Here is a 27,289-nt window from a genome sequence, read left to right as displayed (position 1 = left end):
AAAAAGAAAGAACCAAAACTAACATATTTGTTTTTATTTGAGACTAAGTCTAAATATTTTGGTGCTTGTTAGTAAGTATATTGGACTAATTGATGTGTGCACTGGAAACAGCCTATCGCATATATCCGATAACTTGTAAATGCGATAACAAAATGTTTGCTATGGAAACATGGCAATAGTAAAAAAAATTAAAATTTGATTTGTGCAACAACAAAAATTATAAAGAAGAAACGCTCTCAGCAGGTCCGTCAGCGACCACACAAAAAAAAATTTAGTGATGGCGGTGCATGGGCATGCAGAGCTCAAGGAGTTGCAGATTTTTGAGCTTCGTCCGCTTATTACGAATTTCAGCTGTAAGCTCTCCACCGTCACAGTCGCACCGTTTGATGAAAAGCAATTCCTGTGCCTGGTCAGCGAGGAAAATGAAATTGTGCTGCGTTATATTAGCGCTGGCGGTGGCCAAGAGGTGCTCAAGATGATCTCCTGGTTTCGACGCACTAATCGTGTCATACACGATGTCTGCTTCGATCCTGCTGGTATTTGGCTGCTTGTTCTCTGTAAGTATGTGACGTTGTGTAGTGGCGTTAAGGGCAGGTGTATGGCTGCTAGGGGTGGGGGTTCCGGTTCGGGCGTAGTGTGCTACACATAGTAAAACCTAAAATTACTTTTGATGCTGTAGGTGGGAGTGCAAAGCGTTTGTGTATGCGTGCGTGTGTGCGATTTACATTATTGATTTTCTTAAGCACATTTTGTTTTGATTGACTGCTTCGTCAGCGGGGGCAGGTCTATTAAAGTGTTACTGAACTCAACGCTAACCATGCCCATTGTCCTATCTATCAACAGGTTTCGACAATACGCTGCATATTGTGCCCGCCCTGTCTCTGGTCGATAAAACACACAATTTGGCCAGCTGTTCATTGTATAGCACTACACAGGTGACGTCCTATATAATACCATTTGTTGGCCCGCACGAATGCCCCAATTCGAAGAAGTGTCCCAATTATTCTACGGCACGGAATGAAAATGTGGAGCATCAGTGGAACTTGGATCAGGTTTCAGACCAATTGCAGCATGTTAAGCTAGACAAAGAAGGTGCTAATGTTAATGAGGAAGAGCCGTTAGGACATGAGCTTCCAGAGCATTTGTTAGCCAATGGCGATTCGGGGGACTTGTCTTGCGAGGCCATTCAAGTGCAAGCCCCGCCTTTTGATACAACAGGAAATAGCCAGGTCATGGCTACCTCATTCATGGCTTCCAAGACATGCCCGTATCCGTTGTCCGTGGTATGGTGGAAAACCTATTCCGGGTTAAATCGTGCTATCATTGGTTACTCTGATGGCTCGATTTGTTTCGTGGGCCTCAGTCCAAATTGTCCCATGATAGCCAGCACAGCCATTCAAACTGGTTCAGTGGTGCGTTTAACTATTTGTAAGGACAATACTTTCGAGGGGGTCATGTTACTGGTAAGTTAATAACTTAAGTTTAAAAAATAAAGTTCTCAAATTTTTGCTTTCTTGCTATTTGACTAGGTCACATCCTCCTTAAAGGCACAATTCAAGTTGCTGCTGGAGCAGAAGGCCATAAAGTATGTCTATCCTGGTGATAGTTCGCCCACGACTCGCGAGGGTGCTTGGCAAATTGTGATGTCCGTGCATGGAAAGAATCAAAGTGGCGCTAGCTATGATGCACGGCAAAGCAACAGCTCTGATCCAGCATCGGATAGCAGCCAGCTAGAGGAGGATGTCTTTGCACCACCCTCCAGCGAAGACATTGCTCCAAGCACCCAAACAGTTCCGCTTTCTACCGGTGTTGTTGAGTCCAATGTGGTCGCCAATGATGGTAATTCAAAAATGCCATCATCGTCGCCTCCGCCGCCATCCTTTATTGAATGCGGCGGTCGTTTACATCAGCAGCAATTGGGCGTGAATAGCTTTGATGGCATATTGCCAGCTACGCGGGCACGTCTTGCTTCGCTTAAAAGCCTCGGCTCCAAAAAATTGCAAGCTATTAAGATGCGGTTATCCGATCAGCGGCAGAAAATAGAAGAATGTAAGCGCTGGCAACAGTTTGAAAAACAATCTTCTAATATATGATCTATTTTTTCTTTGCAGTCATGCCTGAGACAAATATGGGCACATTTGCTATTATGGACTCGCCATCGGTTACTCCGGAACCTCTGGGGAACACGAATGGCTCGTTTTATAATATACAGAATCTGCGTAGCACTTATCTGTTAAGCGCCTTGCATAGCACTAGCTGCAGCCTGACGGTGCATCGAATTGATATTAATTTAAAGCCATTGTTCGTATATAAGATACCTCAACACTGTGTGGATATACTGATTAGCTCTAACATATTGTATGGTATACAATATGTGGATCTGCATAGTCGCAGTGAATCAGGTGATTCTACGTCATCATCGTCGCTCGAAGAGCCGTTGATGGCAAACACCGAAAAGGAAAGTCAAGATGCAGACACTGAGAAGTTGGAGCAAACGAATAAAAGCGACGAGACGAGCGCAACAACCACAAGTAATGCATCGAGCATCGATCAAAGCGAAATGCCCACCAATGCAATAAATGCGGTTAGCGTCATCAGCAGCGCAATGGCCTCGTTGCATACCACCGAAGATGATGTAAGTGTGTGCTGGAATAGTCGCCTGCGTGTTATACAGTAGTTAATTATCTTTATAAATCCTCAGCGTTTCAATCAGCAAGCTCAGCTGGCGTTATTTCGCTTTGAGCAGGAAACTGTGCTGCAGCTTTATCAAATGGCGCAATTTCGGAATCTGGGTGGCAGCAATAACAACAATGCCGAAACTCTGACAAAGGAGGAAAAGGCAAAGGCGTTCGAGATCAAGGATATACATACACCCATGGACTACGTACAGTTCTATGAATCGGCTGATAGTAGCAATGAATATTCGTTGCGACAAATGGAGATAATGCAGAGCGAGTTTCCCAGGATCAACTATGATCCGTGCTATGTTGTAACCAATAAGAATGTTTATACTGTCCAGCTTAAGTGAGTACTTAAATATGAATAGATAAATCATAGATATATATTTGATACCCTGCAGAAAGGAACCATTCGAATTGTTTTTGGACGCTGCGCTGATGAGTGAATGGAATCAGTGCCGAGAGTTTTGCAACACGTTTGATCTAACCTTCGAGCATTGCATTGAGTTTGCTGGCGATTATTTGTTGCGTCGCAAAAAGATTACCCAGGCCTTGATCACGTACAATGTGGCGCGCGTTAAGCCCATACGAACGGCCCTCAAGCTGGCCATGTATGGGCATACCTATGCGCTGATGCAATTGAGCGCCATGGCCCTGAAATCATCTTACATATTGCGATCGACCTATTTGTGTCATCCGTTGCTGAAGAGCATTCAGTCGGATATCACATATCGCCACTCGGAGGATGTGCGCGACATCTTGCAAGCGAAAGTGAAAGACGTGGGCATTGTGGTAAATAGTGGGGTATCCTGCAGCGATTATCACTATGGTATCGATGAGTCCATTAGTGCATTGCAAATGTCACCCTCGTCACAGTTTCATTTGGCCAATTTGCTGTTGATTACGCTAGCCGAGAAGGCAGTCAACGATAAAAACTATCTGCCTTTATGGTAAGTAAAAGCTGTTTTTATTTTTGGGATATATACATTTATTTAATGTTTGTTTTTATTTTAGGAACTTTTTGGTTACCAACACGAAGTATCATACGAATATGACCAGCATTGTGCTCTGTCAGAGCGGCCTATTTTCGGCCGCCATTATTTTGGCAAAAGTGCGCGGCGTTTGCTTGGATACCTTCAATGCTTTGGTCAGTGTAGTTGCCCAGGAGTTTGGCTGGTATAACGAGCTCAACGTCTGTCTGTATAATCTAAGCGAAAATATATTTATGGAGACAATCACATATTTGCCGCACGTGTCAATGGATTACTTTACTTTCATACAGGACAAGTTGGAACATATTCGACCCTGTGTGTTACAGGTGAGCTCTTTGTTATACAATTCATTTATGGATATGTTTACTAATGAGAGTTTCTTATCTATTTGCAGCGCCTTGCCATGCAGCTAAATCCTTTCGCGCCCTCGCTGCGTCCCATTGTTTCGCACAGCAGCAGCTCAAGCAACAATGACAATAATGAACACATATTTGAGTTCAGCAAATGCCTAATCGAAACCTATTTGGCTGTGCTCTTACATATGGAATCGCAGCGTGTTAAGCACGACTCTATTGTAAATGCTTTATCAAACTTTCGCATCAGCTATGAGGACAATCAGGCAAGTGTGAGCAATATACAAAGGACAACTGTAAATCTCACAATTGTTTATCTTAGTTTGCCATCGAATCATCACGTTTCAAGCCAATCTCGGCTGGCTGTGCCTATTGCGCCTGTGTTGTGGATGGTGTGGCCTATTTCTGGGGGTCCAGCGGCGTGCCCTGCTGCTTTAGCGCCCAGAAATCAACAGGTTGGTTTTTCTCACATTTACGGATATAATTTCAGTATACATGCATATATACTATAGAACCACCGGAGCCTGCACATGCCGTGAAGACGTTGGAGCTGCTCTCGCAACTCGATTTGGAGGTGCATGCGCTCAAGTGTGGACGCCAGCATACACTGATACTCACCAATAATGGCGTAGGTTTTACGGCTTTTCCTCTTATCTAGTTACTAATACATCTAATTTCCTACAGCTGTATGCCATTGGCAACAATAATCTCTGCCAACTGGGTGTTGGACAGCAAATGCAAATGGCATTACAACCTATGCTGGTAACTGCTTTGGATGCCATGAATATTACCATGCTGGAGGCGGGTCAATATCACAATGCAGCCGTAGCAGATGGCAAGCTATATATGTGGGGGTGCGTGTCATATATAATCTAATAGCACAAAGTTAGTAAACTAATTAATGCATTGTCTTAGCTGGGGCATCTATGGTCAACTGGGCAATGGCAGCTGCGAGAATATGGCAACACCCACACTAGTCAGTTTCTTTAAGTACAAGGTGCGTGTAATATACGGTGCTCTTATTTCATTATTTAAATTGTGTGTTTATCATGTATCTTATAGAAAATTTTACAAATTTCGCTGGGGCATGCACACAGTTTGGTGCTATGCCAGGCATCCCCCAACAACTATACAGAGGCTAATAGCAGTGGCAACGAGCTCTATGTGTTTGGTTCCAATCATTTTGGACAGCTTGGCACTGGCAATTCCGATCAGAGTCAGGATACAAAGACGAGTGTGCCATTGCGCTTGGAACTGGGCAACGACTGCAGCTTAAGACTGATACATACGAAATTTTTTACAAATGTGAGTTAGCAAAGTCTGAAATGAAACAGTTAAACATTTGTGTTTGTTCAGCTAGCTGTAGATGATCAGGAACGCATGTATACATGGGGCAGTTCGCCTCAAGCGCTTCGTCTGGCCAATCAAATAAGGCGTCGTGCCAATGCCAAGCAAAAGATGGAGGAGAATCAACAGCGTGAGCTGCTGAGTAAGCGACTGGAGGAAACGCTGCTGCCAGCACCTAGCAACAACAGCGTATTGGTGGAGCCAAGCACATCGTATGCAGCTGTTGTGGCAGGCGCAATACCCAAATCCAGTGGAGAAACCAAAGAGTCCGCCCAAGATGAGGCTTTGCCATCTGATTCTACGGATAATATATCAGTGCCCAGTAATACAGAGTCAATGCCAACATCATCTGCCTATTCAACTGGTCAGCCAATCGGTCTCGAGATTGATCCAACGGAGCATTTGACGCCACATCTAGTTGATACCAGCGAGGTTGCTGGGCAAATATTACAGGTAGACTGATCAACTTACTTCTTATACTTGTTAATATTTAAGATTATTTAATTTATGTTTGTATTGCTGCCGATAGATCTCAAGCGGCCTGTTTCACTTTGCATTGATATCATCTTCGTGCACGCTATACACGTGGGGGAAGAATCTCGAGCATCAGCTGGGCACCGAGGACAAAGATCGCCGACCTGTGGTCAAGCCATCGCCCATCGATAGCATCGAGAGACCAATGTATGTGGATTGCGGCGCTGATTTTACCCTTGTTATGACCACCGATCACATTGTCAAGGCCTTTGGTGGGAACTCGAATGGTCAGTGCGGCCGCGACTTGGGCGCCAGCTTGGATCGTATGCGACAACGCGTCGTTTGCCTGCCCACCACCAAGCGGTTAATGCGTTTCGAAACCCAATGCGTTGATGCGCCTGTGGAGATTAATTTACCGCGTCCACGAATACGTTTAGACCAGGAGCCAGTGCGTTACCTTAAGGTGATTCCGCCATATCAGCCACACTTTTTGCAGCAGGCGAATATCAGCTTTGAGCATCGTTACTCGCCCGAAACGCTTAACTATAAGTCCAGCACAGACCAGGCGGTCACTGGCCAAGATTCCGATGACCTACTGAGCAGCCTGGAGAATCTAAGCCACAACGATGCTAGTTACTCATACAATGCGCAGCATATAGTCGACGTGAACAGTTCCCTGGAGCTTGACTATTCGCCAGAAGAGCAAAGCTATGTGCCCTTGCCCAACCAGGAAGTTAGGGGACTGGCTGACAATGTAGCTCCACTACTGGGGGATAGAGATGATGCCAGCACCCGTACGCCCAGCACGGACGGTGGGGATGTGAATGCATTGCAAGCGCTGCGCCATTATATACACTACTGCCTGTATGCCTTCCATGGGCTCTACAATCCGGACAAAATAGCCGAATGTTCACGTCTGCTGCGCAATGAATATCGCATTAGGATCTGTATGCTCAATTTTCGATTTGTGGAGGCCTTTCAGCTTTGCCTGCAGAGCTGCGACAGCTCCCAACGCACTCTTAAGCTATTTGAGTACTTCAGTAAGGACACGGGTTATGTGCCCCTGCATCGATCCGATCTCAAGCATCTCATCTATCATATGTGTGTACACTTTTTGGAACATAAGTTCGATATGCTCGAGTGTGAGCGCTATTTCATGGCCGATCTGGATTACTATCTGTTGGAGCTGGCATACGTGTTCTACTTTAACAACAATAATTCGGCACTCGAACAGAATCTCAATCAGAAGTTCAAGTCGCTGATTGCAGCATCGGATAGCAACCAATCGGCGTCCACGTCGTCGTCGAGTTTGCTGCAGGATACGGATGCCATTTTTGACAGCTTTTCAGTCAAGTTCAAGACGATTCTGTGCCAGCGCCTGCTTAGCTATTGTGATCAGGATGCCAGCGGAGGTAGCAATTAGCAGTGGCTTTGGCTATGCGGTCAATGGCGACGCTCGAAGGAATCGCGGTTCTTGCTTTGAATTTTGTTAAGCTCTTTTTTTCCTAACATTCAACTTTGTATAAGTTGAAAGTTTACTGTGTGTATATTTCTTTTTTGTTGTAAAACTTTTTTTGGTTATAATTTTTAAAGTTTTTACGATTTGTTGTCAATTCGAGCAGGAAACCAAAGATCAATAATGGCGTCTCTTGCTGTGCCCGCCCAGACACCACACACACACATTCACACTCGCAAAATACACACAGATACACCATACACACACACACTTACACACACACACACATACATAAGTAAATATTATATATTATTGTCTATTACCCGCCCACACAAATGTTTATACTTAATTAAAACTAATTGTTGTTTGCGGTTTTGCTGCGCATATTTATATAAATAGCTTTTACAGCGACGTTGTTTAAGTAAAATATTTAAGGCAAACAAATTGTTTAAAGAATTTAATTTTTTGTAGTGCTTTGTTTGCAATTGGTTTAACGCGCTTTTTGTTTACTCAATAAAAAAGAAAAACGAAAACAAAATGTTTAAAGGACACCACACACACATTTTTAATTGATATTCAGCTTGTGATTTGCAAATTATTTAATACATATATAAAGTAAATTTTTAATAATTACACATATGATATAAAGACAAGGTAATAAAAAATACATTTATACAAAGTTTGTTGGCAGCTCGCTAAAGCTTCAGTTTGATGTTGTCCGTAGTCCAGCGTTTGCTTTGTAGAGATTTGAGCGCGTTCTCACAGTAAAACTGCTCCTCGGATCGGTCGGGTAGCGTTTGCTTTAACTGCTGCAATTCCTGTTGCTGCTTGAGACTGACCATTGCATCGATGACTGCCTTAATACATTTGACACGTTGCGCCAGCACCAGCTTCTCGGGGCTGTTGCTCATCTTGGATAGAAATAGCTGCAGCACTGTGGCGGGCGCTTTCAGCTCAAAGAGACGTTGTACGGCTAGGGTCAAATCGAAGCTGATGTGGAACTGCTTCGATTTGAGGGGATGCCAACCGGACACGCGCTCAAAGATGCACTCCAAGTCCGCATAGGCCTGTGCTTGGGCACGCTCATTTAAAGCCGTCCATTCGTACTGTGCCGGCGAGATTTCCTGATCGGCAGCAAAGCGCTGGGGTGAGCTAATCTTAAGCATGTCCTGTTCTTTCCAATTCTTGTTTTGTGAACAGCACACATACAGCAGCTCAATGGGGGTGGGCTCATCGCCGAGCCGCTGGCTAAGATCACCAAGAGCATCCTTCTCCCTGACCAGCTGCAGCTTTAATGCTGAATGAAAAACCTGCTCATATAATGGTATTATGCCCACTCCTGCGCTCGCATATGCATCGATTAGTCGCTGCAGCTGCTGTTTTCGCGTGGCCAGTTCATTGCAAGCCATGGCCGCTTGAAACTGTCTGAGAGCTGCTTCCTGATGACGCCCGAAACGTTGCAGCATATCAATATAGCTGCTGACATCGCCACTTTGACGCAGATAGCTGAGATAGTGCTCCAAAGCCTTCGGTCGCTGTTGCAGTATACCATGGAACTGGGTAGCATTCAGGGTTCGCTTGAGGAACAGTAGAACTCCAATTATCGCATCGCCGCCGTTTGCCAACACTGCATCTAATAGTTGACGTTTCTCTAGCAATGATTTAAACATTTCCAATGGCGCCACTTTGCCATGCAGCAGTTTTTGTGCGGTTAGCTCTAGATTGGGGCTGTACAGCGTGCTTTGTATTTGGCGTCGCAGCAGCTTAAGCTCCTCCTCAGGTGTCACACCCTTTGGCATAACGTGGTCGTCCACTGCTTGTTCCTGTAGCACCAGCTTAAGCGCCTCATCGCTTAATATAGCTTTGATTGACAAATGATTTAGTGTACCCAACGCGGCGCTATTATCAAAGCTGGCCTCAGAAATGGTGTCGTCATTAAAAATTGCATTATTATCCCATTTGCTGCTCTGACTGGCCTGTCCTGTGCTTGTTCTGGCGCCGACATCTCCAAGATCAACGTCATCTTCATCGTCAAAGCTGAACGCAGCTCTCGATGAGCGGTTCCAATAGTTTTCGCTGTTATTAATTTTTAATTTAGCTACTTTAGTGCGATTATTTAAGTATACCTACTCTGTGTTATCAAATTGAGATTCCATTGATGTTTATTATTAAATATAAAACAGCTGATAAGGTGACCAGCATTTCATATTATTCGATACTATCGATACTTGTAAAAAACACTTACTAAACAATGGGTCACGTTTTTAATATATTATTTTAAGAAATTAGATACACCTTGATTGAACGTATTATCTATGGAGCCACCTTTCCTTCAGGTGGTAGATAAATGAATTAAGCTCGCAATTATCTAGTGGTGTCAATAACATTTGTCTTTAAATTGCGCGGCTTGCCTGGCAGCAAGCCTACAACCCTGAATACAAGTTCAAAGTTATCGATTATAACTTGTTCGATAATTTAAGAAACGATATTTTTTAAGAAATAGGCGCGATTCCAAACGCGCAATTTTTTAGAGGAAGTACAAAATATTATATATTTAGTGAAACATATGTATAAATTATTATTTACACTTGTGATCCATATTTCAATAAAATTAGCGGTCATCAATAATTAATGTGTGTATAAATATGTATATAAATAAGTATGCTGTGTTTATTAATTTTCAAATATTTATTTACACTGAAAACTTAGTGATCTTATTCAAGCATCGATAAAGAGTATTAGCTTGTATGTCTATCTGCTCTAATTTCTTTGTTATTCTTTAGCTTAGATTACACATACATACATACATACATATATATATAAATAATCAAGCTGCTCTCAGAGGTGATATTTGATAGGCGTTGTGTGCAATCTCAGTTTAATATAGTTTGAACCTTTCTAGAATGAACAAGTTATCGCTCCCGTTGCTGTTGTTCAGTGTGGTCTTCCGGCCTTACGTTGGGGCGGCCAGGTTCTGCACGAGCGTCGACCAATGTGCCTTGGGAGGCATTTCTGAAGCATCGGCTGCAAAGGCGCGCTATGATCACACACGCATATACAGCGTGGAGCTGGCAACCGCCACTCAAGTGGGAATCATGCAGGCGCTAGAGGATGCTAGCGATTCGTGCGGGTTCATGGGCCATGCGCGCATGCCCGGCCAGAAGCTGACGATTATGGTGACTGGCCATAAGGTGGCCGACTTCGATGATCTGCTGCACAGCTACAACATCAGCCATCGCATATTGCACTACAACTTTCAGGAGCTCATCGATGCCAACTACCTGGAGGTGGCACCAGAGAACACGCCGCCGGAGGAGTTCGATTGGAAGCGTTACTTTCAGCTGGACAACATATATGGCTGGCTGGAGAAGCTAGCTCGGGATCAACCAGACGTAGTCAAAGTGCTGGACATGGGCTTGAGTACTCAGGGTTTGCCCATCAAGGGAGTGAAGTTGGCCTTTGGAGGCGAGAACCTAACCAGTGTGTTCATTGAGAGTGGAATCCATGCGCGCGAGTGGATTGCCCCAGCTGCTGCGACCTACTTTATTGATCAGCTGCTCCACTCCAACGATTCGTCTGTTCGGGCTCTGGCTCGCTCTCAGAACTGGTTTATCTTTCCTTCGGTAAATCCCGATGGCTATCGCTATAGCTTCACGGGAGATCGCATGTGGCGCAAGAATCGTCAGATCTTTGGCATTTGCCGCGGTGTCGATCTGAATCGCAATTTTCCCATGAGCTGGAACACCACGGGCGCCAGCGGCAATCCCTGTAAATACGATTTCTCTGGCCCAGCTGCTGGCAGCGAAGTGGAGACGCAACGACTAATGCAATTTTTGGAAACCCATGTCGAGTCCGAGCGCATTCGCACCTTCCTATCGCTGCACAGCTACTCGCAGCTGATCCTGTTTCCATATGGCCACACGGCCGAGCACGTAGAGAACTATGCGGATCTGAAGGAGATTGGCCAATTGGCAGCGGCACGCATCAAGGAGTTGACTGGACGGGTATATAAGAGCGGAAATATATACGAGACTATCTATCCTTCTAGTGGCGGCTCCAAGGATTGGGCTTATAGTCAGCTAAAGGTGCCAATCACCTTCACGTTCGAGCTGCGCGGCCTGCCAGACAGCGTCGAGATGTTCATTCTATCGGCCAAGGAGATTGAGCCGACGGCTCGCGAGGCGTTCGCAGCGGTGCAAACCATCGTGGAGGAGGCGAGCAAACGTGGCTATTACCAGTAAAGCGCAAGAAAATTGATTTCAAATTTTAATTAGTTGTAAAGAAATTTGAGATAAATATTGATTATGCTTTTAATCTGTATTCGGTCAATTGTCTAGCCCTCAAAGGAGGATACCAAAGGTGTGGTTGTTTCTACCATTACCAAGACGCTGTGGGCCAGCGGAAATACATCGTTCACCTGGACGTAGTAGCCACGCTCGCACTGCTCCTTGGATGAGTACAGGCTGCAGAGGAAATGTTTAATTTGGCACAGAATGTCGGGATTCGCCAGCTTACGCCAATATGTCCACTGGCTCCATGATCAGCTCAGACTTGTAGACCGAAGCCAAGAAATTGGTGAAGGCTGCTGTGTTGTTGCCCAGGTCCAGCTCCGCGTTGGGTGTGCAGACCTCTAGGCCCAGCCCGCTGCTGCTGGAGCCGATCTCAGGCAGGCCGTTCCGAGTGCCCCACACGGTTATGATATTGTCCTCGGAGGCAACAATGGTGCACTGGTCGTTGCAGTTGGCCTTCTACAAATAGGGGAAGCTATTAGGTTAGGCAGCCAAACAGCTGGCTGGATGCATGCCCAACCACAATGTAACGTGCGCGTATGGTATCCACCAAGGTGGCCTGCTCCACTGCATTGCAGTGCCGGATGCCGCGCTGTCCCTCCTTGTTGCGGCCCATGGTATAGACATAGCCGCCCTCGACAAGGAACACTGAATGCGTCGACGAGAAGCAAGCGTTGAGCACCTTATAGGGCAGCTGCAGCTTTTTCTAGAAGAAGACATTGTTGAAATAGAGCTGGAAGAAGGGTCACAGGACGCGTTACGGCATACAAATGCTGTGATCCGGCCAGGACGATTGAAGCCCAGCTTGTTGTAGTCGTTGCTGCCACACACATGCAGCTCGCCGTTGGTAAAGAGCACAGCGGACGTGTCCGGGCCGCAGTAAATCTTCGAGACTTTGCTCTTGACATGCGACAACAATATCTTCTGTGGATGCTTTCTGTGCAGGATAATGGAGAGTTGAAGGGGTAAGCGAAAGTGGTTTCTGAGCCACCAAGCCACTCACTGCTGTTGCTGGTAATTGCCCAGGGCCAAGGCGCCCGATACGCTGGTGCCCCAAACGTAAACGGCGCCCTCTCGACTCAGGGCCAGGACATGATGCAATCCAGCTGCGATCTGCTCGATGCGCACATCCGCCAGCTTGGCTATCAGCTTGGGCGTAAAGTAGTCCTTCTGTTCCTCCTGCCCGAGGGCAAATTTCGTGTTACTTCCACAGCTCAGCAGATTGCCGGATTGGGTAAGGAATATGGTGAAGCCATCGCCGGCACAGGCACTAACCAAATGGTAATTGCGTACGCTCTGCACCAGGCCAGGATAGTGTTTCCAGGTCTCCAGCGAGCTGAGGCCCAGCTGGCCGTGTGTGCCCTCGCCCCAGGCATAGGCCGAGCCATCATCATTGATCACCACAAAGTGCGCTTCGCTCATGGCCACGCAGACAATCAAGGCCTTCGGCGGCAGCTGGATGGGACTCATGCTGAAGCTGTTGCCAAACGCCTTCAGCTGGTACAGCACAGAGCTGGCAATGTAAACCGAATGATCAGCATCCAAAGCTTTCCAATGATCCCTGAACTCACCGCCTTTCGATCACCTCATGGGGCGCCACTGTCTCGGCGCTCATCAGCTTCCGCGTTTGGGTTTGGGCCGTGGGCAGTTCCATGGTCAAATTGCTGCAGCTGGCAAAGAGAGACGTTGGCGCTGCCATCAAGCTGCCATTGCCATTCACATTGTCCTCATAGGTGTAGCTAAAGGTGGGGATATGTCATTGGGATAGCAGCCCATATTGGCATGCTGGCAGCTCACCCCTTGTTCTTGCCCAGACTGCGAAAGATGAGCGGTATCCAATAGACGAGCACCTCGGATGCAGTGGGTCGACGTGCTGCATCCACCTGCAGCAGATTGGCCATCAGACTGCGCAGACCCGACGTATAGCCAAGCGGCACAGCCGTATAGGAGCCGGCCATGATTTTGGTGACCAGCTCGGAGAGATTGGAGGCAGCAAAGGTCTTCTTCAAGCAGCACAGCTCGCCCAGAATGCAGCCCAAGGCCCAAATGTCGCTCTTGTTGTCATATTCCTTGCCCTCGCACTGCAGAGATTGGTTAACTCATCAGGATTTTGTAGCAACATCGCTAGGCTAAGCCCGCTCACCATCTCGGGGCTGAAGTAGTAGGGCGTGCCCAGCACAGTCTGGGCGTGAATCTTGGCATTCATTATCTTGGATATGCCAAAGTCGCCAATCTTCACAATGCCGCGTCTATTCAGGAACACATTGGCCGTCTTCAGGTCGCTGTGAATGAACGATAGGTGACTCTATATATGTGTATATATCCTATAGATAGTAGCTGAATACCGATGCAGTATATTCTCGGAGTGCATATAGTTAATGGCGCTGGAGATCTGCTCAAAGACCGCGATTATGTAGCGTTCGGGAAAATGCTGTTTGCCCTGACGCTCGGCTATGATCTGGGCCAGGGTGCCGCCGTCCGCGTACTCCATCTCGATGAGCAGCGTATTGTCCTTGATGAAGCTGCCCAGGTAGCTGACAATGTTGGGATGATGCAGCTTGGAGAAGACCTCCACTTCGTTCATGGCCAGATCGCGGCCCGGTGGCGTCAGCTCGCTCAGGTTGATTTGCTTGAAGACAATGTGATGGCCATCGATTTTGCGCCTGTACAGTATGGCTATGCCAAACGAGCCCTGGCCCACCACTCGCACCTTTTCGTAGTTGGCCAGCTCGGTGCCGGCTATGTGCAGCTGTTCCTCCTCCTTGACCAACGCCAGCTGCGGCGGCGGCGGCACCTGATTGATGGCCATTGCCTCGGCCAGCGAAGTGCTGGGCACGTGGCCCATGTTGCCATCGGTTATGGTAAAAACTGAGGCTGTGCCCCGCGCGGAGAGCTTGCGACTGGCAGCCGGCTGCAGCGATGTGGTCGTCAATGTGGTCGCGTCCATGATGCGTCCATTGAAAATCGGCAGCGAGCTGGCTTTGTTGCGAAACCCTTTCATAGCAAGCACAAAAAATGAACTGCCGAACTCTGTCTGCCGTGTGCTCCCCAAAGGATACGTCACTGTCAACGTTGTGGACACTTTTCGGTTGCTAGGCGCCACAGCTAGATAGAATAGATAGCGGAAATGGAAGCACTTAACTCACTAATTGACACATGGAAACGAAAATTGAGCAATTCAGCTTGCTTTTCTGTATTATGCATGTATAATTGATCAGATCCAAGCAAAACCAGTCCACATATAGACATTGTTAAGTTTTGTGTTTCACTTTAAAAGTTGTTTTTGCAACAAGTCGTTACAGGCTTACATTCAGATTCGCATAATTTTATACAATATATTCAATATATATATATATATATATTTAGACTTATTTAGCTTAACGAGTACACGAGTTAGTTAATGTAAAAATGTTTATGTATTTGCACGAATATGCTAAAAATTATTATTATTATGCTATTCTTGGACTATCTTAAAAAAATGCACAATCTGTACGTTTTACATAGGCTTTGACTCGACTCGACTCTGTTCATGCATTTCAAATGTTTTTGTTTTTTTTTTTTCTTTTATAATTTGTTTATAATTTTTAGCGTTATTGTTAATAACATGCACAAACTTGGCTACATGAATTGTGGCTGCTAGAGCTGTACAGTGTACATTGTGGACAACTTGTTCAGGTTACAGCGGCTCGAAGGGGGTCTCGGCGTTCCGAAAGGGAGTTTAGCAGGTGCAGCGATTCTCGCCCGACAAACTGCCCAGGCTGAAGGTGCCCAGGCCATTCGAGCCGGGCGATTTCTTGTCCTGTTTCTCGTCATTGTCGAAGTTGTCGCCCTTAAATAGATAACATATTGATTCAGATTCATTTCAAGTTGAACATTTCCATTGTAACTCACTCGTCTCTCGCGCTGTTCACGTATCTTGCGAGCCAGCGATAAAAATGCGTCCTCAATGTTGATATTCGATTTGCAAGAGACCTCAAAGAAGGGCATATCAAAGTTTTCGGCAATCTGTAGCGTGGTACATGGAATTAGTTATTGGGATTAATATAGATTAATAGAGATCTTCATGGATATGCAGAGACTTGGGGATTTCTTTTACTAGCTTGGTTTTCATTTAATTTTTTATTTGTATTTCATTTCAGTTATGCGTATATTTTTTATGGATAGAAAGGATCCTTTCCTGCTTGATGTCTGACTTCTGATCTATAATTAGTTTTATATGTCTGTCTTATATAGATTTCTGTGTACATATCTATTCCAAATATGCCTAGCTGATGGTCAAGATCTGTCAGTAACACTATATATATCTATATTTATCATATATATATCATATATTCCCTCAAAATATTCAGTTTTCTTATATACTTTATATCTAAAATCTATTTAATGTATCTGGCATATATCTCTCATATAATTTATGTATCTACCAGATATCTCATATTTTGTTTTTTTTTTATATATTATTTATCTATAATTTAAGTAAGATTATTTTTCTCTTGCCTGTATACTTCTCTGTCACATACTCCCTCTATATTTTTGCTTTATTCTATATTATATAAATCTATAATTTATTCAAGATGTCTACCTTACTTTCTGTTTAAAATGTATCTATATGTCCAACATTTCTAAGAAATATCTGCCCTTGCCTCCTCTTCATACATATTCGCATATTGCTTCCCTCACACTTATCCACTCATATCGGAAGCAAACACTATTCTTTAAATATGCATCTGACTGACAAGTGACCCTGGCTCTCGACTATTTTTATATATTAATTATTTATTTAAAATATAACCTCTTCCCTCTTTCATGCCCACTAGCTTACCTTTTCGCCTCTGTCCTTGTCCACCATGCGCTGTGTCGTTGAGCATTCGCATTTGTTGCCAGCCAGCACTTTGACCACATCTGGCGAGGCATTCTCCTGTATGTTGCGCAACCAATAGGACAAGTTGTTGTAGCTCTCCAGATTGGTGACATCGTACATCAGTAAAATGCCCATGGCGCCGCGATAGTAGGCTGTTGTTAATGTGCGAAAACGTTCCTGCCCGGCTGTGTCCCAGATTTGCAGCTTTATGGGCACACCATCCAGATTGATGAGCTTCTGTTTGAAGTCAATGCCTGTGTATGGGATGGGTAAAGGATGTTTGTTGTCATTGAAGCCAGACAATAGTGTATGTGTGTGTGTGTGTGTGTGTGTGTATATAACAGCGACTTGTCACACTCACCGATTGTGGAGATGTATGTGTCGTAGTATTTCTCATCGCAATATCTGTGCACGATGCACGTCTTGCCCACGTTGGAGTCACCGAGCACCAACACCTTGTAGGTGGCCACAAAATCCAAAGCCATATTGCGAAGTGCTTACGAGCGGGCTTACAGTTACAGATGGGCCTCTGTTGTTGCCTTTTTGCTGATGGCAGTGGTGAAGGTGGTATGAGTAGAGGTGGAAATGACGATGGTGGTGGTGGGTTTGGCCGTGGGGGTTGAACGTATCTAGTTTACTGTTTATGTATCTGTTTGTTGTTGTTGTTGTTATTATTTGAGGAGCACACGCAGCTGTTTGCCTAGATGCTGCTGCTGTCGAACTAATTATTTTCGTTTGTAAATTTTCACAGTTTCCTATGCATTTTCGCAGCTGAGCTGCAGCAATCGCAACGACAACAACAATAATAGAAACTCGCGCAGACAGTATTTAGGTGCAAATGAAATGGGAAACCCAAAAGAATTGGAAACGCGTTACGTTTTGCTTATTTATATGAATTTTTCTTTATTTATATTGATATATTTGAATAGTTTTCACTTAGGAAGAAATTAAATAACGCTGCTCGCTCGCTCCGCACAGCATGAATCAACATCGACATACGGCCTCTACCTCTGCCTCTGCCTCTGCCTCTGCCGCTGCCGCTGCTGCTGCTGTCGACTGCGCTGTCGGAAAAATCAATAGAGCTGCGACGGCGCAGCGACGAGAATCAAATCTGGTTGAAGATGAACTAACTAATCGTAATCGAAATTCAAATGCGCAGTTGTTGGAAAACGTTAGGCGCCACACTTAGATACATACATAATAGAAATATAGTTATACAAAATATATATATATATAGTCGATTCTGGCTTAATGATAATGATAGTATAGTATATAGGGGGTTAAAGTTTAACAAAGTCTGACATTTAGACTGTTCGTTCGGCTTACATGATAAATACCTTGTCGATTTTCGGTTTTGTAAACTTAACTTTCGTCACCGGGCAGGTAACGGTGCCATCCTCTTTGGTTATCTTCGGCAAAGCGAGCCGACCGTAGATCTGTCCGTTGGGCAGCATCATCGGCTGATTGTGCTCGTTCAACGGCAAGCCGGTGACGCGACAGATGAGGCGACTCTGTACACAGTGAGAATATGGCAACTTGAGCGCAATCTGATGGAAATCGTCCTGGCAGACGGGACAATTGAGATTGCGGCAGGTCTGAGAGTAGCATTGGGGCGTCTTCAACGCTGAGAGGCCAGCCTGTATGGCTGCCGAAAAGACTGATGTGTTTGACAACTGGAACAGGCGGTAGTTTTCGTGGCGAAAGTCCAGCACTAGCTGTTCCCAGCGCTTGGGATCCATGTATTTCTTGCAGTGCTCCATTTCCGAGTCGGTTGGATAGGCCAACAGCGCCATTACGTGACAAATCTCATTCAATTGGGTCTTCTCATAGGCTGGAAAATAGCGACGTGAATGCTTGACTGCTTCCAAGCGCTGATTTTGACGCACTAGCTCGACGAATTCCTGCACGCGCAAGCTAAACTCAATGGTTGAATTGATTTTCCGTAGCTTGGACTTGTTGTCAATGCACCAGAGCACACATTTAGTAGTACTGTGATTTGCCAGATCCTCCTCTACCTCACGTGAAGTTTGAAAAATTTCCACATTTGTCAAATGACGCACTTCAGTGCGTGTCGCCAGCTCTTCGGCCGTCTGGTAGTAGCCCATGCGCAACAGATGTTCGATAACCAGCCGATCGATACGTATACGTTTCCATTGATCGACCGTTCCTGGAAACATCTCTCCAGTGCAGCGAGGCATGATGCCCTTGAGATGATGTAGCTTACGTTTGCAAATCTGGGTGACACTGAGCTCGTCGTTGATGCTCTCGTCGGCTTTGCGTTTGAGCACCTGAAGTTTTTGGGCAACATTGCCCATTAACTTCGCCACATCTGACAATATGGGCGGCTGCTCGGCGTCCAAGGCCTTTTCCACTTGTCGCGAAACATTCATTACTTGGTCAACTTCACGGTCGATAATCTTTTGAGCAGATCGAAAGCGTTTGTTTAGTATTTCGTATGGCACTTTCAGTGTGGCGTGCTCCAACGCCTTTATTTCCGACATTCTGCTGATTTAGTTCCGCAGATTTTGTTATTATTTTCGTTTTCAATAATGAGACGCAATTTGGTCGCTGCTTTGTTCTACAGCTGTAAAATTATCGATGCAATTATTGATAAGTCAATACGTATTTGCATCGATTATAGCTGCATTGGTTTGTGGTGGTTGCCGATAGTTTTGTGTATTCCCATTTTGAACAGCTGGCAGAAGCTGTAGGGTTGATTTAAGTTAATCGGATACAGCTGTTCAAAATGTATAGCGCAATACACTTGTATTAAAGAAATCTGAAGCATTAAACAATTATTTATTTTACAAAGGGTAAGATGAGATTTCTTATATTTAAAATGCTCATACATTAAGTGAAATAAGTGTATCGATTGTAATTGTAATATTCTATTCGGTATATTTAACTTGCAACTCTACAGCTGGCAAAGCAGTGCGCGCGACGGCCATGTTATCGGTAAAGCAGGGTGCCTTCTTTCTTTCTTTTTGACCACGTTCCGTGCGAGTCGTATGAAATGAACATGAACCTAAACATTTCAAAGAAACGTAAGGTAATTAAACGAAAATTGCATTGCAATTAAAACAGAAAAGTACACTGGCCCTGTGCACGTATTGTGTGATTAAAGTTGTGTGAACAATCATCGCGGGAACCACAAAAAACAAAATCAAACGAAAGTTAACCTCAAACCGCGGGCGTCTGCGGCAGGCGTGGAGCACCCGTGTAGCATGACACTCAACTTGAACGACAACAACAACCAACAATGATAATATTTGTTAAATCTTTGAAATTGACGTATGCCGTATGCCTAACAATTTGTAATTTGTGATTTTGCAGTTCGTCTCCGACGGTATCTTCAAGGCTGAGTTGAACGAGTTCCTTACTCGTGAGCTTGCCGAGGATGGTTACTCCGGTGTTGAGGTGCGTGTGACTCCATCGCGCACTGAAATCATCATCATGGCCACCAAGACCCAACAAGTGTTGGGCGAGAAGGGCCGTCGCATTCGTGAGCTCACCGCCATGGTACAGAAGCGTTTCAACTTCGAAACCGGCCGCATTGAACTGTACGCCGAGAAGGTCGCCACTCGTGGTCTCTGCGCCATTGCTCAGGCTGAGTCTCTGCGTTACAAGCTGACTGGTGGTCTGGCTGTGCGTCGTGCCTGCTATGGTGTGCTGCGCTTCATCATGGAGTCCGGCGCCAAGGGCTGTGAAGTTGTTGTCTCTGGCAAGCTGCGTGGTCAGCGTGCCAAGTCGATGAAGTTCGTCGATGGACTCATGATTCACTCCGGTGATCCATGCAACGACTATGTCGAGACTGCCACACGTCACGTTCTGTTGCGCCAGGGCGTGCTTGGTATCAAGGTTAAGATCATGTTGCCTTACGATCCCAAGAACAAGATTGGTCCCAAGAAGCCACTGCCAGACAATGTGTCTGTCGTTGAGCCCAAGGAGGAGAAGATCTATGAGACCCCAGAGACGGAATACAAGATTCCGCCACCCAGCAAGCCCTTGGACGATCTCTCCGAGGCAAAGGTTTTGTAAAATTAAGTTTTACTGTTTAACTAGAGCAACAGCAACCACAACAACAACCAGATCAACAAGTGTGCAGAGTTTGCGATAAATACAACCAGAAAAAAAAAACAAAAACAGCTAATTGAAATGTGTGTATTTTAATAAACAATGTAATATTTAGTAAACATTTAAAATGTAAACAACTGTGCCACAGTTTTGTGCAGTGTACGAGGGCCGTCCTGTATAGTTCTGCTTATTCGACCATGCCACGGGCGCTCGTCCTCATTCCGAAATGGCAAACCAGTTTGAGGCTCTGTTTTCGTTTCCAGCGAAGCGGAAATCAGCGATTAAAAAAAAAGAACGCAACTGATTTATGCGCTTGTCCTTCGCTTTGCGTGTAGCCCGGACACTGTCCGATAACTGATGTTGCTTATGGGTCGCATATTTATCATGTTGATATGTTTATTTGGCTGTGACATGGCATGCGGTTGCAGCAAATGCAACGTTTGCCGCCGCCGCCTCGCAATCAACGAAATCAACTAATTTATCAACATTTTTGCAGGCTGCCCTAACATAGCGATGGGAGAAGAGCGGGCAGTACACTTAGAGATGGAACAGCTAAAGGCAACTTTTTGAACAAGTTCACCTCAAATTCGAATTTGCTAGTCTCTCGTATTCTCTCGCACTCTCAATGAGCGAGAATCCCAAATGTCATAATCCTAGGGCGCTTAAAAGAGATGGGTGGCTTGGCTCATTTGCTTACTCCGCTTTGCTCTCTTAATTGCAAGTGACAGTATGTGAGTATGCATGTGTGCGTGTGTATATGTATATATGTATATATGTATATATGGTTGTATGTGTGTATTTTCAGTCTCATTTTCTTCATTTTAAGTGAATATTATTGCTAAATATTTAAAATCCTTAGCTTTAACTTTGATTTCTTATGATTTTTGGTAAGGGCATCAAAGTGTGTGTCAGTAGCTTTCATTACATATAAATTTGTTAGTATTTCCAGGCAGCAGCGATTTTTCTTGTAGTCGCAATCCCATCAGGCAGCAGCGGCTGGAGCACACGATCTGCTGCATGACAAATGTGCCACATGCAACAGCTGCCCATTTGCGTCTGTTTGGAGCAGTCGCACGGCCAACCTACCTGCCTGCCTACCTGCCTGTTGCATCATGCATCAAGCTAGTCGCGATTTGAGCCATAAATCTAAATTAACGTTTCACAGCAATTGCTGAATAGAACCTGGATACATTAGGATTAGCCTGCCATTCGGGCACAATGCCCATCAATTGAATGAAGAAAAAAAACCGAACTATCCAGAGTTTGTGCAGCTGGATGCCAATTGCTCATCATAGCATCTACTAGGATGGCTGAGCTGCAACGATGTCCATCAATTGATCCAAACTGTGAGAAGCTCTTGGCACACACACACACACGCTCACACATTTTGGCTTTTCAACGCTCGCATAAATCATAAAGAACCTTTTAAACACGACTTCGAACGTTTGATTTCAACACAAAAATTTGTAAATAAATTAGATCGTGATTATGCTTACTTACATCCATATCATCATCAGCAACAAAGCATCAGCAGCAGCAGCAACATTATTAACTAGCCTAACAGGCTTATTGACATGTGTTGTTGTTGCTGTCTTTTCTTCCCTCTTCGAGCCATTGCCAAGCTCATATTGACAGCAATAACACTAACTATATATTTTAATGGCTTAAACAGCAAGGGGAGCAACAACAACAACATGCATTAGGCTTGTTTGCTGCTATTTAATGCTCGACTAGCAAATACCCTGGTAGTAGTGGATGTAGAACTTATTTCTTTGATGTCTTTACAGCGCAAGAGCTTGAAATATTTGGAAATATAATCTTTTTAATATAGTCTCATCATCAAATAAGTATGCTGCAGCTGGTTAGCTTGTAGTTTCAAGATATATAAAGCAGCTCAGATTTTTTTTAATTTTTCTATATTTTTTTTTGGTAACCTTTACCTCAAAAAGATTCCATAAAAAGCTTAGCTAGTTGCAAGCTTTAACATATATTTTTTTACATACTAATATTAGTTAGATTTTGGTTATTATTATATATATTTTTAAAATTTTTTGTAGGCTTAAATTTAATCTAATCTATAAAACAAAATAAGACTTCTTTGCTATATAAACTAAAATTATTTGAGGATCTATCTAGTGCTAAACAGTATACAAACTCTTTAGAATGATCTCATCTTATATAGATTTTCCTGAGCTGCTAGCTTCTGCGCCCAGCTAGAACTCCACTGCTGCTAGCATATTGAAGCCTGAGATTAAGCAGCTAAATAATTTAGAAATCTGCCAATTTTTGAATAATTATATATATACATTATTTACATAATCGATATGCCCGCTTTATCATATGTGTCGTCTATAATACGCCAGCCAAGACAAAAGCTGCCGTCAACAAGTCTGCGGCGGCGGCTGGCAACATGTTGCTAAACATTGTTTTTGTTGCTGTTTCATATAAGTACAAGCATGTGTCTATATTTCTTTAAGCTACGTGCCACATGCATGTGGCATATGGCTGCTTCCAGTCGATCTGCGCAGGTTCATAACTTTTGCGTTTCTGGCCATGTCAACACAGACAAAAAGAGGCCAACAGATCGTGCCGCACCGCGTATGCCCTATCGGAATCAGCCTCCACAGAGTCATCAGTGCGCTTTATATGGCTGTCAGTGTGGTTCCCGTTGGCTCTCGGCTGTAGGTATGTATATACGGTAGATGTATATGTATATCTATTGAGCACAGATTTATTTGCTTTGATTTATCAACATTATTGAGTGAGGCTTGTGTCATGATTTTTCCATCATTATTGTACATTAAGAAACGCTGGCGCGTAATGTGTTTTTCATGTGAACTGCCACAGAGCAAACGACACATTTATCATCATCATCAGATGTTGCTGCCGTGGCCGTTGCCATTGCCATTGCCTATGCTTTTGCTGATGTTGCTGGAGCAGTTGCACACTAGGATGCTGGGCACAGTCATGATTGTTTGCGCCAACTGCCCGCGCAATTGCCATAGATTGCCTTTAGCTTGGCAACATGAGCAGCATTTGCCGATTTCTCGTGATTCGCACAGCTGACGCATTGACGCTCGCTGGTCCTTACCTGTTGCAGTGCAGTGCGAGGGTGGACTCAACAGTTGCCAATTCAAAAAGTTAAAGATGAAGACATATAATTTATATACCTCATGTTTTGGCTTGTAAGGCTGACCCAATAAGAGCGTTATTATTTCCAATAACTAAATTTCAGCACTTGCTTGAGCTGTAAATATTATAGAGCTGCCAAAATATTCTATAAGATTTGCCATTTGATCATGATACGTCTTACGCCTGCCAAAGATTAGAAATAATTTAAAAATCGTATCAAAATTTAAGCTCAGCTTTTAATACATAACACAAATCTCGTAGTGAAGTCGGGCTTTATCATATCTTAGTGCGCAGGCCTTTCGTCGCTCAGTTGGGTAATTTAAGCATGAATATAATCTTTTAAAGCCGAAGACAACATTCAAATAAAGATTGGCAACAAGTGACAAAATTAGAGCTGCTACAGCAAGCAGACTTGAAGATGGCTCAGAAGCAGCGTTTCAGCACCAAGACTCCTGAATGGTAACACAAATTGTAGAACAGTTTATTTAATATTGAAGTATATTTTATTTCAAACATAATGGCATAGATGTAGCTTCAAAATAAAGTTAAAGACAAAGTAATATCATAAGAATATTTAGTGTTATTTCAATTTATTTTTCTATCACTCTTATGTGGTCAGCCCATATACATTCTGCTTTTGGTTTCAAAGCTTCTCTGTCAGCCCTCGCATATCTATAACATATTTATGCAGTTATCTCGAGTGTTACTATTTGGATTAGGCATTCGTTTTAACAGGTTTGGGCTAGGCTTTACTTTTGACACTCGATCTTCAACACATGCAATTCTTAGCTTAGCTGCTGCTGCTGCTGCGCTGGCATCGTCAGCTCACCGTGGGAAAGATCAACCAGTTTTTTTTTTTTTTTTTTTTTTTTTTTTTTTTTTTTTTCGTTTTTATTTCTTTATTTTGTTGCAGCTTATTGTCTTAGACTCTATAGCGCATTTAGCTCTAAACCTTAACTAATGGGAGGGCAGATATGCCAATTATTCTGCACTTGTAGCTACTATCTTAATTAGTTCTAATATTGTCTAGAGGATGCAATCTCTTCAGTCTTCGCCTATTGTTGTTTATAGCCAGGTTGCTTGCGAGATGGTTAGGATGCGCTGCAAGTCTGTCCGCGTATCTTGAACTGTGTCGCCCAATGAGTTCAGCAACTGTGGGAATTGCTAAATCCCTATGTAAGACTGAGTTTCTTACAAACCAGCTGGCTCCAGTCCATCTGCGTAGTGCTTTATTCTGCAGGGTCTGAATTTTGTTCCTTGTAGTCTTCGCCGAGGAGCCCCATAGAGAGATACCATATACGAAGGTTGGGACAACTATTGCCTTGTAGATGGCGGCCTTGCTGCTGTAAGACAACTTGCTTGAAGCTCTCAGCATCCAGTCGAGGGTTTTTAGCTTGCTTTTGCATTTTGAGGTTACTTGACTTATGTGCGCTTTAAAAGTCAGCCTTCTGTCAAGAGTGATACCAAGGTACTTTACTTTTGAGGCTTTGGGAATAGTGGGCCCCAATGCAACGCTTGGGCAATCTCCTCTTCTAGTGGCGAAGGTAGTATGTACAGACTTTTGTGCATTAATGGTGATACACCACCGTTTTGCCCAGCGTCCGAAAGAGTCCAGATATTTTTGTAGTGAGTCTGAAGCTTCTTGCGCAGATACGTGACGTGATAAGATGGCGGTGTCATCTGCATAGGTCGCTATGAGTACTGCATCTGTACTTCCTATATTTGGCTCGGGAGTTGGCATATCTCCTGTGAATAAAGTATAAAGTGTTGGGCCTAGAACACTACCCTGTGGTACTCCAGCCATAATTGGTCTAGTCAAGGATACTGTTTGCCCCCTTGACACTTGGAAGGTTCTTCCAATAAGGTATGAGGATAGCAACGCGAAAAATGGGGCTGGAAGGGTGGTCCTCACTTTCTGCAGCAGTCCCAGGTGCCAAACTCGATCAAACGCCTGTTTGATGTCTAAAAAGACGGCAGAGCAGTACATCTTTTCTTCAAAGGCTCCAAGGATATGGTGCACAACTCTGTGAACCTGTTCCGGTGTTCCATGCTGTCTCCTGAAGCCAAACTGATGGTTTGGAATGGCCTCCTGGCGTCCCAGATGTGTCAGTACTCGTTCCAGAAATATTCTTTCGAATATTTTGGAGAGTACTGGCAACAGGCTAATTGGTCTGTACGACTCAATTTCTCCCACGGGTTTGCCAGGCTTAGGAATCATCACAATCACGGCGCGCTTCCAGCAGGCTGGAAAGTGCCGGATGCGGAGCATGGCGTTGTACACCATAGTTATGTAGTCTATGGTGGAGTCAGGCAGTGCTCTAAGGACTCTGCCGTTTATTAGATCATATCCAGGGGATTTTTTTGCCTTCACTCTTCTGATGTGTTCAAGAACCTCTTCTTTTGTACATCCAGTTATCTGGTCTTCAGCTGGGAGGGGCGAGAGAACGATGTCTTCTGTTGCTTCGATTTCTGAGGCCTCTGCGGTAATCACCGGCGTGAATTGGTCTTGAAGGTGGTTTGCAAAAGCCTCAGCTTGAGCTTCGTCTCCAATGTGCCAGGAACCAGAAATGCTCCGAATGGGATGACGTCGTATTGGCTGCCGTTTGAGCTTTCTTGTAAATTTCCATAATTGAAACTCTGCGTCAGTGGGCGATTCAGCTCGTACCAGCGCATCGCTGATACACCTCTTTTGAAGCAGGGCGAGAGCAGCTTTAAGATGCCTCGTGGCTTCGTTGTACATGGATTTGGCATCAGGCGTGCGTAATCTTAACCAGCGTCTCCTGGCCCATCTTTTGTGTATTAGTAGGTGTTGGGCCTCCAAGGTGAGGGGGATGTTGTACGGAGACTGTTGTCTTGTTTGGCAAGATGGTGGGGCGGCTTGGTGCGCAGCTTTGACTATTTCTTCCTGCAGTTTGTTTGCTGCGTAGTCCACGTCTTCAGGAGTGTTAAGTTCCATTTCTATGTGCAAAGAGTAATGGAGCTCGCGCCTAAAGACTCCTAAATCTGATCCTGCTGGCAGTAGTTGTTTCCTAATGGGCAAGGGCTGTGGCTGCGCGTGGATTGTGACTATTAGTGGCAGGTGGTCAGAGGATAGGTCCAAGGATTCTTCAATGGTCAATTGCCGGTCACAGATGCCTTTGTAGACAGCGAAGTCGATTGCCGAGGGCCTGTGTCCATTAATTGGGTAACGGGTGGGGGCTCCAGTCGCCAATATGCTGAATTGTAAGTTTTGAATCGCCTCAAATATGACTTCTCCGCGACGATTCGCACTATTGCTTCCCCAAAATGGGTGCCATCCATTCCAGTCGCCGCCGATGAGGGTCTTATTCAACCTTTGGCCTAGAACCTGTTCCATGTGATGATCACACAGACCAGTGTTTGGCGGAAGATAAATTGACGCAACTTCGATCGCTCCAATAGACGTAGGCAGGGTGATGGCTGAGACCTGCATTGTTGCGTTGCAAATTGGCAGTAAAGGTGTATGCGGTATTGTTGCTCGTATGAGGATTGAGGATCCACCAAAGCAGTTTGCTCCTTCACCATGAGCCTGATAGTGTTCGTATCCGAAAATTTGTGTAGTGGGGCACTCATGAGTTTCTGTTATTAACATTATATCTATGTTTTCTTGTGAGA

The 27,289-nt window shown here is 44.5% G+C and overlaps 7 protein-coding genes across 7 annotated transcripts; 3 read left to right on the top strand and 4 right to left on the bottom strand.

The window, feature by feature from the left end:
- The first annotated feature begins 19 nt into the window (after window positions 1-19).
- On the top strand, window positions 20-7,681 carry LOC111594815. Its single transcript, XM_023308277.2, has 15 exons — window positions 20-557; window positions 844-1,463; window positions 1,530-2,049; window positions 2,112-2,635; window positions 2,702-3,024; window positions 3,080-3,628; window positions 3,693-3,996; window positions 4,065-4,289; window positions 4,346-4,478; window positions 4,536-4,651; window positions 4,708-4,877; window positions 4,939-5,020; window positions 5,086-5,328; window positions 5,380-5,823; window positions 5,900-7,681. The coding sequence occupies exons 1-15, from the start codon at window positions 278-280 to the stop codon at window positions 7,265-7,267; spliced, it is 5,901 nt and encodes a 1,966-aa protein (XP_023164045.2). The 5' UTR covers window positions 20-277; the 3' UTR covers window positions 7,268-7,681.
- A 291-nt stretch (window positions 7,682-7,972) lies between these two features.
- Window positions 7,973-9,531, bottom strand: LOC111594827 (vacuolar protein sorting-associated protein 16B). Its single transcript, XM_023308291.2, has 2 exons — window positions 9,431-9,531; window positions 7,973-9,376 (listed from the first exon to the last, which is right to left on the bottom strand). Exons 1-2 carry the CDS (start codon window positions 9,454-9,456, stop codon window positions 7,996-7,998), a joined length of 1,407 nt encoding a protein of 468 aa, XP_023164059.1. The 5' UTR covers window positions 9,457-9,531; the 3' UTR covers window positions 7,973-7,995.
- A 497-nt stretch (window positions 9,532-10,028) lies between these two features.
- On the top strand, window positions 10,029-11,565 carry LOC111594828 (zinc carboxypeptidase). Its single transcript, XM_023308292.2, has 2 exons — window positions 10,029-10,144; window positions 10,203-11,565. The coding sequence occupies exon 2, from the start codon at window positions 10,204-10,206 to the stop codon at window positions 11,539-11,541; it is 1,338 nt and encodes a 445-aa protein (XP_023164060.1). The 5' UTR covers window positions 10,029-10,144; window position 10,203; the 3' UTR covers window positions 11,542-11,565.
- Window positions 11,566-11,613: 48 nt separating this feature from the next.
- Window positions 11,614-14,873, bottom strand: LOC111594825 (serine/threonine-protein kinase Nek8). Its single transcript, XM_023308290.2, has 9 exons — window positions 13,935-14,873; window positions 13,733-13,871; window positions 13,387-13,670; window positions 13,161-13,328; window positions 12,593-13,102; window positions 12,358-12,526; window positions 12,110-12,295; window positions 11,816-12,048; window positions 11,614-11,763 (listed from the first exon to the last, which is right to left on the bottom strand). Exons 1-9 carry the CDS (start codon window positions 14,588-14,590, stop codon window positions 11,634-11,636), a joined length of 2,475 nt encoding a protein of 824 aa, XP_023164058.1. The 5' UTR covers window positions 14,591-14,873; the 3' UTR covers window positions 11,614-11,633.
- A 266-nt stretch (window positions 14,874-15,139) lies between these two features.
- Window positions 15,140-17,032, bottom strand: LOC111594831 (ras-related protein Rab-8A). Its single transcript, XM_023308296.2, has 4 exons — window positions 16,812-17,032; window positions 16,412-16,704; window positions 15,481-15,594; window positions 15,140-15,418 (listed from the first exon to the last, which is right to left on the bottom strand). The coding sequence occupies exons 1-4, from the start codon at window positions 16,933-16,935 to the stop codon at window positions 15,308-15,310; spliced, it is 642 nt and encodes a 213-aa protein (XP_023164064.1). The 5' UTR covers window positions 16,936-17,032; the 3' UTR covers window positions 15,140-15,307.
- Window positions 17,033-17,115: 83 nt separating this feature from the next.
- LOC111594829 (E3 ubiquitin-protein transferase MAEA) lies at window positions 17,116-19,074 on the bottom strand. Its single transcript, XM_023308293.2, has one exon. It carries the CDS (start codon window positions 18,949-18,951, stop codon window positions 17,773-17,775), a length of 1,179 nt encoding a protein of 392 aa, XP_023164061.1. The 5' UTR covers window positions 18,952-19,074; the 3' UTR covers window positions 17,116-17,772.
- A 325-nt stretch (window positions 19,075-19,399) lies between these two features.
- LOC111594830 (40S ribosomal protein S3) lies at window positions 19,400-20,606 on the top strand. Its single transcript, XM_023308295.2, has 2 exons — window positions 19,400-19,499; window positions 19,784-20,606. The coding sequence occupies exons 1-2, from the start codon at window positions 19,464-19,466 to the stop codon at window positions 20,486-20,488; spliced, it is 741 nt and encodes a 246-aa protein (XP_023164063.1). The 5' UTR covers window positions 19,400-19,463; the 3' UTR covers window positions 20,489-20,606.
- The last annotated feature ends 6,683 nt before the right edge of the window (window positions 20,607-27,289 follow it).

This window comes from Drosophila hydei, unplaced genomic scaffold (assembly GCF_003285905.1).
Source record: "Drosophila hydei strain 15085-1641.00,03,60 unplaced genomic scaffold, DhydRS2 tig00000290-arrow-arrow-pilon, whole genome shotgun sequence".
Classification (NCBI taxonomy): Eukaryota; Metazoa; Arthropoda; class Insecta; order Diptera; family Drosophilidae; genus Drosophila; species Drosophila hydei.
Note: the sequence above shows the minus strand (reverse complement) of the source record. Positions and strands in the feature narration are given on the sequence as shown.